The sequence below is a fragment of the Chrysochloris asiatica genome, unplaced genomic scaffold, assembly GCF_000296735.1.
Source record: "Chrysochloris asiatica unplaced genomic scaffold, ChrAsi1.0 scaffold00156, whole genome shotgun sequence".
NCBI lineage: Eukaryota > Metazoa > Chordata > Mammalia > Afrosoricida > Chrysochloridae > Chrysochloris > Chrysochloris asiatica.
The window spans coordinates 7,537,736-7,552,330 of NW_006408674.1; the positions used below are offsets into that span (position 1 = coordinate 7,537,736).

General features: G+C 50.6%; 1 protein-coding gene across 1 annotated transcript in view; it reads left to right on the top strand.

Annotated features, from left to right (window-relative positions):
• The window catches only part of AP3B2 (adaptor-related protein complex 3, beta 2 subunit), a 37,608-nt gene extending 26,052 nt beyond the window's left edge, over nt 1-11,556 (top strand). The window contains exons 15-27 of the mRNA XM_006870954.1: nt 1,493-1,679; nt 3,310-3,428; nt 3,553-3,609; nt 3,908-4,016; nt 4,416-4,533; nt 4,931-5,123; nt 5,316-5,376; nt 5,919-6,025; nt 6,229-6,457; nt 6,926-7,010; nt 7,235-7,332; nt 11,161-11,299; nt 11,406-11,556. Coding sequence (XP_006871016.1) covers nt 1,493-1,679; nt 3,310-3,428; nt 3,553-3,609; nt 3,908-4,016; nt 4,416-4,533; nt 4,931-5,123; nt 5,316-5,376; nt 5,919-6,025; nt 6,229-6,457; nt 6,926-7,010; nt 7,235-7,332; nt 11,161-11,299; nt 11,406-11,556 — 1,653 coding nt within the window. The remainder of the gene's footprint in view (nt 1-1,492; nt 1,680-3,309; nt 3,429-3,552; nt 3,610-3,907; nt 4,017-4,415; nt 4,534-4,930; nt 5,124-5,315; nt 5,377-5,918; nt 6,026-6,228; nt 6,458-6,925; nt 7,011-7,234; nt 7,333-11,160; nt 11,300-11,405) is intronic.
• Nucleotides 11,557-14,595: the final 3,039 nt, after the last annotated feature.

Consider the following 14,595-nt stretch of genomic DNA (forward strand, 5'->3'; position numbering starts at 1 on the left):
CCTGTCTGTACCAGTGATAAGGTATGATTCTCTGCTCAAGTTTGGGTGGTGCTGGCGTTCATTGTCAGTCCCAAGGTGAGGTTATGAGCAGTCCCTTAGCCAGAATGTCAACATGTCAGAAGCCTCTTGGTGTACAGGATCCCCTGAGTTACCTCCAAAAGATTCTCCTAAGCACAGAGTGTAATGTGCTGACAAGACTTATACTCACTGTCCTCACTCAGTTCAGTAAGGCAGCCCCCCTAGGTCAGATCTGACCTGCTGCCGCTTTTTGTAACTATGGTCTGCTCACTCATTTATGTTTTGTCTCTGACCGGTCTGATTACAACTGCAGAACTGAACAGTCCAGACAGTCTGGATGGCCACAGAGCCCAAAGTGCTTACTTACTCTCTGGTACTTGGTAGAAAAAGCTGCCAAACCTGAAACAAGTCATCTGAGCAGGTGGATGGGGTCTGTAGCAGGGCTACCCCCTGAGACTGTTACCCATCTGCCAGGGTGCACGCAGTTCTCTTCCTGGGCCAGGTCGGTAGGTAGACAGTGAGGGAAAGGGACAGAGGGCCACTCAGGAGAGTCCAGGGTTCAGCACTTTGCGCTAGTCATTTAATGACGGCTCTCCTCTGTAAAATGGGGGTGGCAGTTCCTACCTCAAAGGACCCCAGGTGGTACAGTGGTTACCTGTTGAGTTTGAACCCATCAACCTCTGCGCTTTGGAAACCCTGTGGGGCAGTTCGACTCTGTCCTTTAAAGTCACAGTGAGTTAGAATGGACTTGGTGACAGTGGATTTGGTTTGGACACACCCCCCTGAAGGACTGTGGGGTTACAAGAGAGTGTAACACACCTAGCACAGTGCTCAGAGCTAGAAGGCACTCGGTTACCAATACTGCTACCTACCATTGTCATTTGCTTAAGGCCTCTCAGGTTAGAATAGGCCAAGCTAAGGGCCAAAATGAGCATTTTGGGTCCTGGGATGTGTCTGCCATGACTAAGGACTGTGAACCCCGTAGGGCCTCAACAGACCCTGTGCAGTTTATGCTGGTCTCATTAGAACCTTCTAGGAGGGAAGGTCAGTGGGCATGAGGGCAGTCTCTGCTAAGGGTGTCCCTGCACTGTCCCCTGGCTCTCTTCTTTGGCACCTAGTTTCCCCTGAGTCTTGTAAACTGTGAGGTCTAGCAGAATGTTCCAGACTTTCACTCACTGACAGTCCAGGAGAGAGAGGCTGGCCCAGCAACGTGGGGTGGGAGCAGAGTCCTGGGCCAAGAGGGCAGCCTCTAATTTTGGTCCAAGGTAGTTGTCTTAGTTGGGGCCCAGGGTCTTGGCCAGAGAGATGAGAGAACTTACAGTGAGTCTGGAGCAATCGCAGGGCCAGGAGGAAAAGTTGGGTAGAGGCAGTCGGTTGCAAGTGAGAGGGGGTGAGAAGCACTGTTTTGGGGTGTTGGCTTAAAGGAGTTCCCCTACCACACCCACTGGAGACTCACCTCTTCTTGTTCCCCTAGACCAAGCTGCTGACCCAGTATGTGCTGAGTCTGGCCAAGTATGACCAGAACTACGATATCCGCGACCGAGCTCGCTTCACCCGGCAGCTCATTGTCCCTTCGGAGCAGGGTGGGGCCCTCAGCCGCCACGCCAAGAAACTCTTCCTGGCACCCAAACCGGCCCCAGTCTTGGAGTCATCTTTCAAAGGTGGGGACTGAAGTTAAGGATAACCTTCCTGTGAGGATCGCAGCCACAGATCCCAGCCTTAACCAGGCCTCAGTCTTCTAGGGAGATGCCGGTCCGCCCCCTGGCCTGTCCTTTCGGCCCCTCCTGCAGTAACCAGGGCTCACTATATATCTACCCACAAGCACACTCACATCATCTCACCTGAGTCTCTGCCTCCTGGCTTCTCTCTTCTCTCCAGCTGCCTCTTTGGTCCCCTAGCGGGTCAGGCACTAACCAGTAAGTGCTGCCATCCAGTCAATGCTGACTCATGGCGACCCCACATGTGCACAGCAGACCTGCGCTCCATTGGGTTTTCAATGACTGATTTTTTTCAGAAGTAGATTACAGGCCTTTCTTTGGTGGCCCCTCTGGGTAAACTCAAACTGTCTCTCTTTCCTTTAGCAGAGAGCCCGTTACCTGTGCACCAGCCAGGGAGTCTAGTCAGACACTAAATCCAAACTCATATATTAAGATTTTAAATACCAAGGATTTAGGAAGGCAGGAAGTGAAACAAAATACAGAGGGGAGATGCATATTTGTAAAAGTCCTGAGAATGCAGTTCCCAACACTCCATGGGATGAGTCTCTGGAGGTCACCCCCCAGCCCAGCCCTCAGTCCTGTCTTGGTTTCCCAGCTTGGCCCTTAAGGCCTTCTCTCCCATATCAAGGGCTCCAAGAGTCCTCAGAGGGCCAGACCCTCTGGCAGGCTCTCTGAACTCCAAGAAACCAAACCCAACACTTACAATGGAGAAACTGCACACAGCTTAGGTCCCCTGGGCATCCTCTTCTTCTTCTTCTTTTTATTTTGTTTTTTCCTTTTCTTTTTCTCTTCCCTGGACCTCAAGAATGGAGAGTTGTAGGGTTTTTTTGTTGTTAGTTCGTTGTTTTTTGAAGTGAACATATACACAACAAAACCTGTGCTACCTCAGCAATTTCTCCATGTATAATTCAGGGACATAGATTGCATTTTTAAAGTTGTGCAACCCTTCTTACCATCAGAAATGAGGAGATTTTTAAGGGATAGGGCAAATTTGGACAATCTCCCACAAAGAAAGTGACAGTCCCTTTTTCCCTCCCCTGACCCGGTCACCCCTCCTGAGTCTCTGTTTTGGGTCGTCTATACCACATGCCTGATCTCTGACCCTGACCCTGATTCTTGCCAGTCCCATTCTGACTGCTCCCCTTTCCAGACGTGCTTCCTCCTCCTTAACTCAACCTGGCCAGCCTTGTAGCTGTTGTAGCTGCCATTCTTGTCTCCATCCCTGGGATTGGCTGTGGGTAGCATGCAAACCCCACTGCCCTGGAAGAGAAGATCACATTCAGAGTCTGCCGCGCCAGCAGGGAGACCCCAAGTAGATGAACCCAAAATTCCCTCTTGCCGGCCTCTCTAGTCCCACTGGTCCCCACTCCTCAGCCCCTGCTGTGGTCAAGCCTGAGAGCTTTTCCTTTTATGGCATATGGGCCTGAAAGTGCAGGCATGGTGGCAGCGCTGCTATGGGACTCCGCCATCTATTCTCTAACCCAGTCTAAGAGTCCAACCAGAACTGCCCCCGGCCACACCTGGGAAACATCTCCCCAGGCACTACTGGTCTGACCTCTAACCCTGCCCCCAGACCGAGATCACTTCCAGCTGGGCTCACTGTCTCACCTGCTCAATGCCAAGGCCACAGGCTACCAGGAGCTCCCAGACTGGCCGGAGGAAGCCCCAGACCCATCCGTGCGCAACGTGGAGGTCAGTGGGGGTGAGGTTGACTTGGATGCTTATGGAGAGGAGTACCTGGTAACAGGGAGCCCTGGGAGTACCACTGCAGCCCTCCTCACATCCCCAGCCCTGCTGACACCCTCCCCACACACAGGAAGAAGACCTCTCTCTTATTGAGACCCACGTGGGCCTGTTGGGCGAATACACTGAGGTCCCCCCTCGTATGCCGTTTGCCCCTCTTCCCCCCCCCTGCCCCCCGTGTGCAGTGCTTATTTCCACCCCTTCCCCTCATGGGCTGCACCCTGGGCCCTCCCCAGTGCTGTTTGCTTCTTGGTTTGGCAGTGTCCCAACTGTAAGAGCCTCTTTCCTCTTCTCCCTTCATTCCCTTTTGGGGCTGAGATCAGGGAGAGCCCCAACAAGAGGTGGGGGAAGGGGAAGAAGGCCCTGCTCTTTCCTTCCCCCTCCCCAGTCAGGGTGAAACAACCCTCTCCCCTGCTCCCAACCTGCAGGTTCCTGAATGGACCAAGTGCTCAAATCGGGACAAGAGGAAGGACAAGGAGAAGCCCTTCTACTCAGACTCTGAGGGGGAGTCAGGGCCCACGGAATCTGCGGACAGTGGTGAGATGGGTAGTGTGGGGCCTCTGTAGCTCTGCTCTGTGTGTGTATGTGTGAGACTGTGTCTGAGATTGTGTCTGTGTCTGAGATTGTGTGAGTGTGTGTGTGTGACTGTGTCTGGGATTGTGTGTGTGTATGTGTGTGTTTATATGGCTGTGTGTCCAAGGGGGTATGCACCGACTTGGCAGTTTATGTGTCTGTGTGTGTGTATGTCCACTGGGAGTGCTTGTGCAGGTCTTGTCAATGTTCCCCAGTGGGTCCAGTTCACATCTAGGGGCAGGGGCAGGTCAGAGGGGTGTGAAGCTTTAGTGCTGAGTCTGAAGCTGGGGACCCAGGGTTCCTTCTCAGGACCCACGGACGCCTGCAGATGAGACAGGGAGGCCTTATCTGCTTCTTCCCCAGACCCTGAGTCTGAGAGTGAATCGGACAGTAAGAGCAGCAGTGAGGGCAGCTCCGGGGAGTCCAGCAGTGAGTCTGGTAATGAAGATGACGATGAAGAGAAAGGGCAAAGCAGTGACACGTAAGACGGGTGCTGGCCAGATGGCCAATGGGGATCCGGGGTATCACTGGAAAAGAAGGGCTGCACCTAGTTTTAGTCAGCGTCCCCAAAGCCCTGAGCCTTGTTGTGAGCTGGTAGGGGTCTTTTAGACCCTCTGGTTACTTCAGTGGTTGGCCCGTCGGCTGGCTGCAGTAGCGCTCTGCAACCAGGCAGGACATCCCCCAGCAACAGAGTGGAGAAGAAAATGAGCACCTGGGATGATGCCTGCTTGTTAAGAGCTGTACTGAGGCTCAGGCATAGCAACCCAGGTATGGGCTCTGCTGGCCCAGGCCCCCACTCCACTTTCCTTTCCAGTGAGCTGGAGTGAGGGCAGGATGTCTAGGCTGGGCTTGAGCCCCACATTCCTTCTCTTCTCTAGTGAGCAGAGTGAGGAGGAAGGTGAGAGGAAGAAGATGAAGAAGAAGAAGAAGAAGAAGAAGGTGCCAGAGGGACACAGAGCAGGCATGTCCTCAGATGAAGGGAGCGATTCCAGCAGCAGCTCTTCAGAATCTGAGGTGACATCGGAGTCTGAGGAGGAGCAAGTGGAATCTGCCTCCTGGAGGAGAAACACGGTGAGAGCTTTGGGGCAGAGAGGGGGTGTGGGAGTGGGCCAGGGTCCTCCCTACCCTCTGGGTAGATCTGAGCTAGACATCTCTCACCATCATCCCTATCAACAGACCACTATACCTCCCACCCAATTCAGAACAGGCCAGGTGCTCCCCTTCCCACACCCCCTCCCCCCCCATCCTACTGTTCTCTTTCAGCCTCCAAGCAGCAAAAGTACCCCTGCAGTGAAGGAGATCTCTCTGCTTGATCTAGAGGACTGTGAGTCTGGGTAGTAGACTGGGCGAGGGAAAGAGACCTGGGGAGAGTGACTGAGGCGGGTCCATGGGGGATCTAGATTAGGTTCCTCCGGTCCTGCGGGGAGCAGACAGAACACCTCTTGCGGTCTTGAGAGGACAACAGGATGACCTCACAGTCTGAGATTGAGGGGCAGTGTGTGTATTCACTGGGAGCCAACAGGCTGCTGCGCTGTCCATGGTGCTGAACTGTGCTGATTGTGCTCTGGGTTACCTTGTTCAACTCAAGCCAACTCCACTTGGCCTATTCCTCATTTTACCACCAGTGGCTGTTGAGTAGACTCTGACTCGTGGTGACGCCATGTGCGTCAAACGTGAACTGTGCTCCTTGGGGAAATCAACAATCAACACTGGTTGATTTTTATGAAGTAGATTACCAGGCCTTTCTCTTGCAGCATCTCTGGGTTGACTTGAACCTCCAAACTTTGGGTCCACAGCTGAGCTCCTTAACTGTTTGTACTACCCACAGATTCATTCCTCATTCTAATTTTCCTCATCTCCTCCCAGTCACCCCTCCCAGTGTGCAGCCTGTGTCTCCCCCCACGATTGTGTCCACCAGTCTGGCCACTGACCTTGAGGGCCTGACTCTCACAGATCCCTCCCTGGTGCCCTCGGTGAGTGGAATTGGGAAGGGACTGGACTGGGTCTGGGACATATATCTGTGCTATAACCTAGGGCTAGGGTCATAGGGGATGGGCTGTGTTGGAAAGGATCGCTTTGAGATCCAGTTGCTGGGTGACCCTAGGTGAGGACAGGGCTGGAACAGGCTTTCTCTTTGCCCATTTCCACACTTCTTTCCCTCTCCCCCCCACCCCAGTTGTTGAGTCCAGTGTCAGGTGTTGGGAGGCAGGAACTGCTGCACCGGGTAGCTGGAGAGGGGCTGGCTGTGGACTATGCCTTCAGCCGCCAGCCCTTCACTGGGGATCCCCACATGGTGTCTGTGCACATCCACTTCTCCAACAACTCTGAAAACCCCATCAAAGGTCTACGCATGGGTGCCCCCAAACTGCCTGCCGGCATCAGCATCCAGGAATTTCCTGAAATCGGTGCGAAAGGGCCTGGATGGGGTGGAAGAAGAGGCTTCTGCATGGGCTTAGCCTTTCTGTGGGTGTTGATGGCCTCTCTATGCCAGGCCAGGGGCCAGGGGCCAGACTGTGTGTATGTGGGAACAGAGATGGTATCTGACATGATCCATGCCCTGCTAGACAAGATAGACTAGGAAATAAGCTATTTCATATCAGGGCAGAAGGTGCTTAGACAGAAGGTGTGGGCTTTCATTATTTCAGGATTGACTTGAGTCGGAAGGGATCGGGTGAGAGGAGGGTGTTTATATTTCAGGAAGAATCAGCTAAGTTAGTCTCCAGGGATCAGGAAGCCAGAGCTCCATAGAGAGGTGGTTGGCTCTAGCAATGGCTGGGAGAATGGGGCTAGAGTAGGTTCAAAACTTATCTCGTGGTGGTGTCTCCCCACTGAAATAAAGTCTATGGTCCCTGGACTGCCTCCCACCACTACAGAGTCCCTGGCACCTGGAGAATCCATCACTGCTATAATGGGCATTAATTTCTGTGACTCAACCCAGGCAGCCAACTTCCAGCTATGGTATGTATCCAGCTCATGGTGGGAGTGGGAGGACGGACTGGGAGAGGCAGGGTTGAAATGATCCAGACCTGGGGGTGGTGATAGGTGGCGGTTACAACATGATCTTATGGACCTGGAAGTCCCCTGACTTTCCTTTACTCTCCTCCTACGACTACCTAAAGTAGGAGGTATAAGGAGAGATGCTGGCCTCACGTCCTCTCCCTGTTTCCTTCCACCCTTCCCAGCACCCAAACCCGACAGTTCTACGTCTCCATTCAGCCACCTGTGGGGGAGCTGATGGCGCCTGTGTTCATGAGTGAGAATGAGTTCAAGAAGGAGCAGGGTGAGTGTTCCTAGAGCTGGACAGGAAGGGGGCTCAGCTCCACCCACATATATTCACTAAGTGCCACTGCACAGTCATGCTGGGGGCACATCAGCCCTTCCAGACAGAGGGATTCCTGTGGTCGTGACCCCAGCAAAGGCTTCACAGAGGCTGAGACACTTCAGTAAAGCTTTGGAGAGAGTTGAGACTCAGCCAGGAAGGAAAGACTAGGGCACCACTCCAGCTTGAGGATCAGCACAAGCAATGACATGGTGGTGTTGGTGGAAAGTTTACAGGGAAAGAGCAAGGGCAGCAGTTTGGTTTGGGGCACAGCAGACCCCTAGCACAGGGAAATAGGAAAAGCTGAAAAAAACATATGTTTGGTCTAGTTTCTGGAAGGTTTGAATGCCATGCTAAAGACTTCCTGTCTTAGTATTTCAGAGTTTTTATGACCCTTTGGTCAAAAAAGTTTTTAAGTCCAACCCTCTAATAGAGATTAAGAAGCTAAGGCCCAAAGAGAAAAGGTGGCTGCTGGCTTCATTTTCCTGACAGAGGAGGAGTCACTGGGGATTTTGAGTGAGGGCAGCGAGGCAGGCTCAGATTTCTGTTTCAGAAAGATGACTCTCAGAAAACTGGAAAAGGAAAAGCCTGCAGCAAGAAAAAGTGGCAACCCAGCAAACATGGGCGAAACATTGGGCTTCATGAGTCCGGACTAAGCTTTAAACCTTCTGCGCACTTGGAGTATGACCTTAGACTAAACTTCTGCCATTCACTTAGTGTCTTCGTTACGTGGTGGTGATGGTGGTTATGTGCCGTGGAGTCAGTTCTGACTCATAGTGACCCTGCATAAAGTTTCCAAGACTGTAAATCTTTATGGGAACAGAAAGCCTCATCTTTCCCGTACAGAACAGCTGGTAGTTTCGAACTACTGACTTTGAGATTAAGCAGTTTCGACTCGTAACCACTACAGTGGGTAGCTTTAAAGTACAGAAACTTATTTTCTCATAGTTCTGGAGACTAAAAATCCCGATCTTGGCAGGGTCAGCTCTTTCTTTTGTCAGTAGCCCTAGGCATTCCCTGATCCCTTACCATTCCTTGGCTTATAGATGATCCTCACATGGCATTTGTCTACCCTATGTGTGTGTCTAGTCTAGTGTTTTTATAACTCAGAAGTGATTAGGGTTAGGACCCACTCCACACTGGTAGGATTTCAGTAGCATAAAAGAGAATCCAAACAGACAAATCCACAGGCACAAAGAGCAGGAATTTAGTACATGGGTTGTTTTTTGGGGGAGGAGGCACAATTCAGTCTATAACACTGAGTTATGGATTGCAGTAGATTTATGAGATGGTAAAGAGTTTGATTAGAGTCATGGGAAAGGGAATGAGGTGCTATTGGCAAGAGGTAAGCCATGGGAAATTGCCCTAAGAGGAAGAGAGAGGGCTGTGTAAACTGACTGTAGAATTTCTGACTTAGATGGTAGAGAATGGCAGTGCATTTCACCAAGCAAACAGGTCAGCAAATTTTTTTCTGTAATGGGCCATAAAGTCAATATTCTGGGCTTTAAGGTCCCTACAGTCTCTATCACAACTAAACTGTTAGAACCCAAAAGCAACCATAGATAATATGTAACTGAATGAGTGTGGTTGTGTTCCAATAAAACTTTATTATGGACACTGGAATCTAAATCTCATATAATGTTTCTATGCCATGAAATATTAGTATTTTGATTTTTCTCAACCTTTCAAAAATGCAAAAACCCTACAGGTAGTGGGCTAGATTTGACCTGTGGGCTATAATTTGCCAATCCCTGACCTAGAAGAAAGAAGAACAGTTGCTCAAGGGACAATGGAAGATCATGATTAGTTTGGGGTCACCTGATTTTGAAATACAGTTGGGAAATTGAGGAGGAAGTGTCTAGTTTCTGATTGGAAATGTGAGTCTGCATCCCAGCAACACTCTCTGGACTGGAGTCATGAGTGTAGAGGTGCTAACTGAAGCTGTGAATGTGAATGAGATCACTCCAGGAGAGGGAGGGGGAAGATAAGAGGCGAAGCACAGAACCTTAAGGAAACCCTGCCTTCCCAGGAGAAAATGCATGGGCAGGGGGAAAGGAGGAGCAGAGAGCGAGGTCAGAGGAGAACCAAGAGGGGTGACAAGGCAGGGGAGTGTCTCGAAGTTGTCTGAAGACCAGGACTAACAGAGACCTTTATGGTCCATCATATAGGAGGTCACTGCCAACATCAGGGAGAGTCTCTACTCATTGCCAAAGGGGGACCAGAAGCCAACTGCAGTGGGCTGAGGGAGGAACTAGAGGACTCTTTGGAGGACTTTGACTGTGAACCAGGAGACACAAGATCCTGGCATGATAAAGGATCTCACTTCTGAAGAGGAACTTTTCAGAACTGGAAATACTTGAACACAGACTAAAGGTATAGGAGCAGGAAAATGTCACACATCAGAGATGCAGGGAATGGAAAATATAGGAGAGGAATGTCTGTTCTCAAAGGAGGGACAGAATGGGGCAAGCAACAGGTGGAGGAGATACTGAGGAGAAGGCTATGGGTGGGTGAGAAGGTGGACAAAGAACTCAGCTGGAAGAGGGGAAATCAATCCTGTAGAACAGGGTGGGGAACCTTTTTTCTACCAAAATATACCATCGTTCACAGGCCATACAAAATTATCAACTTAAAAATTAGCCTGCTATATTTGGTCAAACATTTAATTAACTCACCCCTAAAGGAGCTTTGGTAGCGTAGTGGTTACGAATCGGGCTGCAAACCACAAGGTCAGCAGTTCGAAACTACCAGTGGTTCTGCGGAAGAAAGATGAGGCTATGTGCTCCCATAAAGATTTACAGCCTTGGAAACCCTGTACAGGGTTGCTATGGGTCGGAACCGACTCGACGGCACTTAACAACAGCAACGTTTTTGATGGAGCTCTGGTAGCGTAGTGGTTACGAGTCGGGCTGCGAGCCTTAGTGTCAGCAATTCAAAACTACCAGCTGTTCCACGGGAGAAAGAAGAGGCTTTCTGCTCCCATAAAGATTTATAGCCTCGGAAACCCTGTACAATGTTGCTATGAGTTGGAACCAGCACATAACAACAAAAACAACAATGTGATGGAGTCCTGGTGTGGCGCTGTGGGTTAATGCGCCAGACTGCAAAGCCGTTTGAACTGCAAGGTTGGCGGTTCAAGCTCACCAGCTGCTCCTCGGAAACCCTATACAAGGTTGCTATGGGTCAGAATCAACTCGATGGCACTTAACAACAATGACAATATGATGGCTGGAACTGTAGTTGCCTTGGCAGATGATTTTCACAGGCCTTATATGGCGCCCACCCCTGCTGTAGAATGAGGGTGCTAGGGTTGTCATGTAGGCCTGGGGCTTAAGGAAATGCTACTGGGAAGCCTTCAAGGGCTTCAAGGAGCTTCTGGACTCTGGCCTGTTGACCCAAGTCCCAGAGCCGTGGGCGGGAACCTAGCAGCCACCAGTGATCTCTTTGTGGGGGCTCTCAATATTTGTGAGTTGCAAGTATGGGTGTCAAAAACAGGAAGACCACTGGTGTGGAGTTCAGAGGGTGAGAAACCTCTAAGAACTGACCAGTCAGTGGGAAAGCCCCACTTTGGGGTTTTGGTCAACTTGGACAGAGCCCAGGGTGGGATGGCATGGGGTGGATAGGCTGACAAAAGTGTCCTATGGACCAGGTTTGAGAGGGAAGTTCTCCATCTCCAAAACTGATGTGGCAGAGCCCAGGGTGAGGGGAATGTGAGTAATGTGAGCAGACTCAGGGGCTAGCCTCAGGCCCCACCATGGCCTCTGCCCTCATCCTGCTATTTGTTCCCAGGGAAGCTGACAGGCATGAATGAGATCACAGAGAAACTCATGCTGCCGGACACCTGCCGGACTGACCACATTATAGTGCAAAGAGTGACTGCCACTGCCAACCTGGGTCGTGTCCCTTGTGGCACATCTGATGAGTACAGGTACTAGGCCACAGTAGAGGGGAAGAGATGGGTCCTTGGGAGGGGCTGGTTTAAAGGAGGGGTCCCATACCCCAGGGCTAAACTCCTTCTTCTACCCCTACCTCAGGTTTGCAGGGAGGACACTGACCAGCGGGAGCCTAGTGTTGCTGACCTTGGATGCCCAGGCAGCTGGAGCTGCCCAGCTGACTGTCAACAGTGAGAAGATGGTGATTGGCACCATGTTAGTGAAGGATGTGATACAGGCCCTGAGACAGTGACTCCAAAACATGGCTCTTCTTTGGCCCCTACCTGTCTCTCCCCCATGACATCTAGGCATCTAGATTGTCAACTCCTGTCTCTCTCTCACTTCCCTCATCTTGCCAGATAGTGTCTGGGTCTGGAGGGGGGATCTCTCCTTCTGGTCCGTACCAGGCTGCACCCCCTCCCCCTCTCATGGATTCCTTAATGGCCTGGGCCGAGGGAGACAGCAGCTCTCTCTCAGTCCTCTTAGCTTTCCGTAGCTATTTCTGTAACGAGTCTCAATAAAATGTCTTCCCCTTAGACACTGGCTCCCCCTTCCTTCCTCTGGAGTCTGTCTAAAGTGGTTGAGGGTTGTGGAGATGTGCCCCAAGTGCCTGTGGCTGACCCGTTATTTACCTTCCAGGGGAAGCTGGGACAGACTCTCAGGGGTGACTCTGTTTGGATCTCTGAGGTGACCTTCTCCTAGTCTCCAAGCATCTCTGTAGAAGACACGTCTGAGCAGGGATATGGGGCCAAGCCAGGAGGACTCCCTGTTACTATTTATGAGCTTCTGCAAAACTGAGGCCCCTTGGATGGCTGGTGGTCCCTGTTGATTCCCGTCATGGGTTTCAGAAATAGATTCCTAATGTGAGGAAATTCCTAAATATAGGTGCAGGATTCTCAGACATAGGAATGTTCTACATCTAGGTGGGGGCCTACAGGCCCTACCTGTCTTGGGAGATGACCTAGCCAAGCAGGCTCAGTGGGGAAAGGATAGAAGATACAGAACATTGCTTCTCAAACTGCTGTGCATCACACCCTCTGGTATCTCATTAACACACAGGTTCTGGGGAGGGGCCTGAGCCTTGTTTTCAAGAGCTGGCTCCATGCACACCCTTAAGTAAGAGGATACACAGCCTCCACGTCCGGGACAAGCCTTTTGGTGACTGCAATGAAGACCAGGGCCTTCCCTGGGACCTTTCTTGATGAGGAAAGTGGCTGAGTGACCAGTGGTTCCAAAGGTGTGCCACTAGCATATGTTCTGTCAAAAAAAGTATGATCCAATGCATTTAGGAATCACAGACTTAAAATAAGTTGGCGCTTCCTGATTGGTGAAAGACATCAGTACCTAAGGGAAGGTAGTGCATCCCTTTTGGGGACATGAAAGCATTGAGAACCCTCCCAGCCCTTGCCTTCTGTGTTTCTGCTTTGTGTTGATCCTGATTTGCATCCTTTATAATAAAACTGTAATCATGTACTTTAGGAAATCTTCCAGGGCAAGGTGAATTCTGTATTCCAAAGGACTCAGAATAAAACTTCAAGCTGTAAACTTCCTTGACAACACTCAAGATTACTCAAAAGCCAAACCCACTGCCATGGAGTCAATTCTGACCCATCGGGACCCGACAGTACAGAGTAGAATGATCCCTATAGCACTAAGCGGAAACGGCTCCTAAAGGTTTCCAAGACCGAAAAGCTTTATGGGAGAAGATAGCTTTATCTTTTGGTGGGTTTGAACTGCTGACCTTGTAGTTAGCAGCCGAATGCTTAGCAGCACTGAGCCACCAGGGCTCTGTAACACTCAAAATCCTTTATATTTATCATTCCGTTCAGCAGATAACACAAATTCCAGAAAACAAAACCAAACAAATAAAACCAAGAGAAAATTTCCTTCCAGATGACACTTAGATTAAGGAAGCCGTAAGGACACTGCGGTTTCTTCAGTGATCATCATACAAATGAAATTCCTCAGGTTAGATCTTGGTAACTGATCAATCTGACATGACTTGTGCTCAACAATAGTTGGAAGATAACTCTTTTTATCTTTAGTAAGAAATGTTCTTTCAAAAATCAAATCCTATTTGGCAGGAGGAGCAAGTCAATATTTTCCCCTTACAGGCCTTCTCAGAGCCTTTACTACACAAATGTGCATTTTTGACATTCCTCCACCCCCACCTCCCAAGAGGGACTAGAGGTCACAGTGTTACCCAAACTTGGTTTTGACCTTAGCATGATTTTCCCACAGAACATTTCGATTGACTGGAACACACTCCAGTGATACTCTGAGATATGAGTGCATTAGCCTATTAGACTCCATGGTCATATTCCCCACAGCCCTGTCACTTCAGTACCCCTGATCAAGTCTCTTCGGGGTAAGACTGGTGCCGCAGGGTGTGGCACTGCACCTCTCAGAGAAGAGAACAAAGGCAGTGCCAGGGGACACCCTGCCTCTGGCTCCAGGGACTTGTTGGGCTTGGTAGCACCAGAGAGCATCTGGCCTGCTGCTTCTCTGAGAACCTTGTGGCCCCAGAGTCTCCCAGGGATCATTGTTTTCACTGCAGGTTCTGAGATGGCACAGAGTCACCCAATCAGTGATCTCTTGAATGAGAGCTTCCTTCTGGCTTTTGCATCTGAATCAGCTCTGCCTACAACCTACAGCAGTAAGAATGGGGGGAGGGGCGCTGTTTTCCAAGAGCTTGAAATAAAGGCCACCTGAGAATTCCACAGCCGCCTTTATTCTGCAAGAGTGGCGTCTATAGGAACGGCAGTGCATAAGGCAGGTCCCCTTACATTCCTCAAGGAACTCACTTCAACCTTGAGATTCCACAGAACTGGAACCTGGGTCACACATTCTCTGGAATGTGTCCCAGGCTGTGGGATGAGCAATAACAACCCCCTAAGAAAGTGGTTCTTGTGCTTATCTAGTGGGAGAGGCAGGAGTGTGAGAGGTAAGCAGGGGAGACTGCCTGACTCTAGCTAGAGGAGGAGGAGGAACCCAGGGTGGGGGGTGACTTCTGGCAGAGGGATAGCAATCTCTGATCCAGCAAAAGAAGGGGCTGATTCTGTTCTGAGTAAAGTTTCTTTTAACACAGGCCGCAGGAACTGAGGAGAGTGGCTGTCCCAGTCCTCTGCCAGGCAGAGCTTTTCTTTTCTAAGAATCTGCCCAGGACCCTACTTTCTCACAGCAGCCACATCAGCATTCCAAAACGAGTCTCCTCATGGCAGGGCAGGGTCCACCCAACACACACTGGTGACCAACCAGACCTGCAAGATCTGAAGGGTGCCGCTGCCTCTCT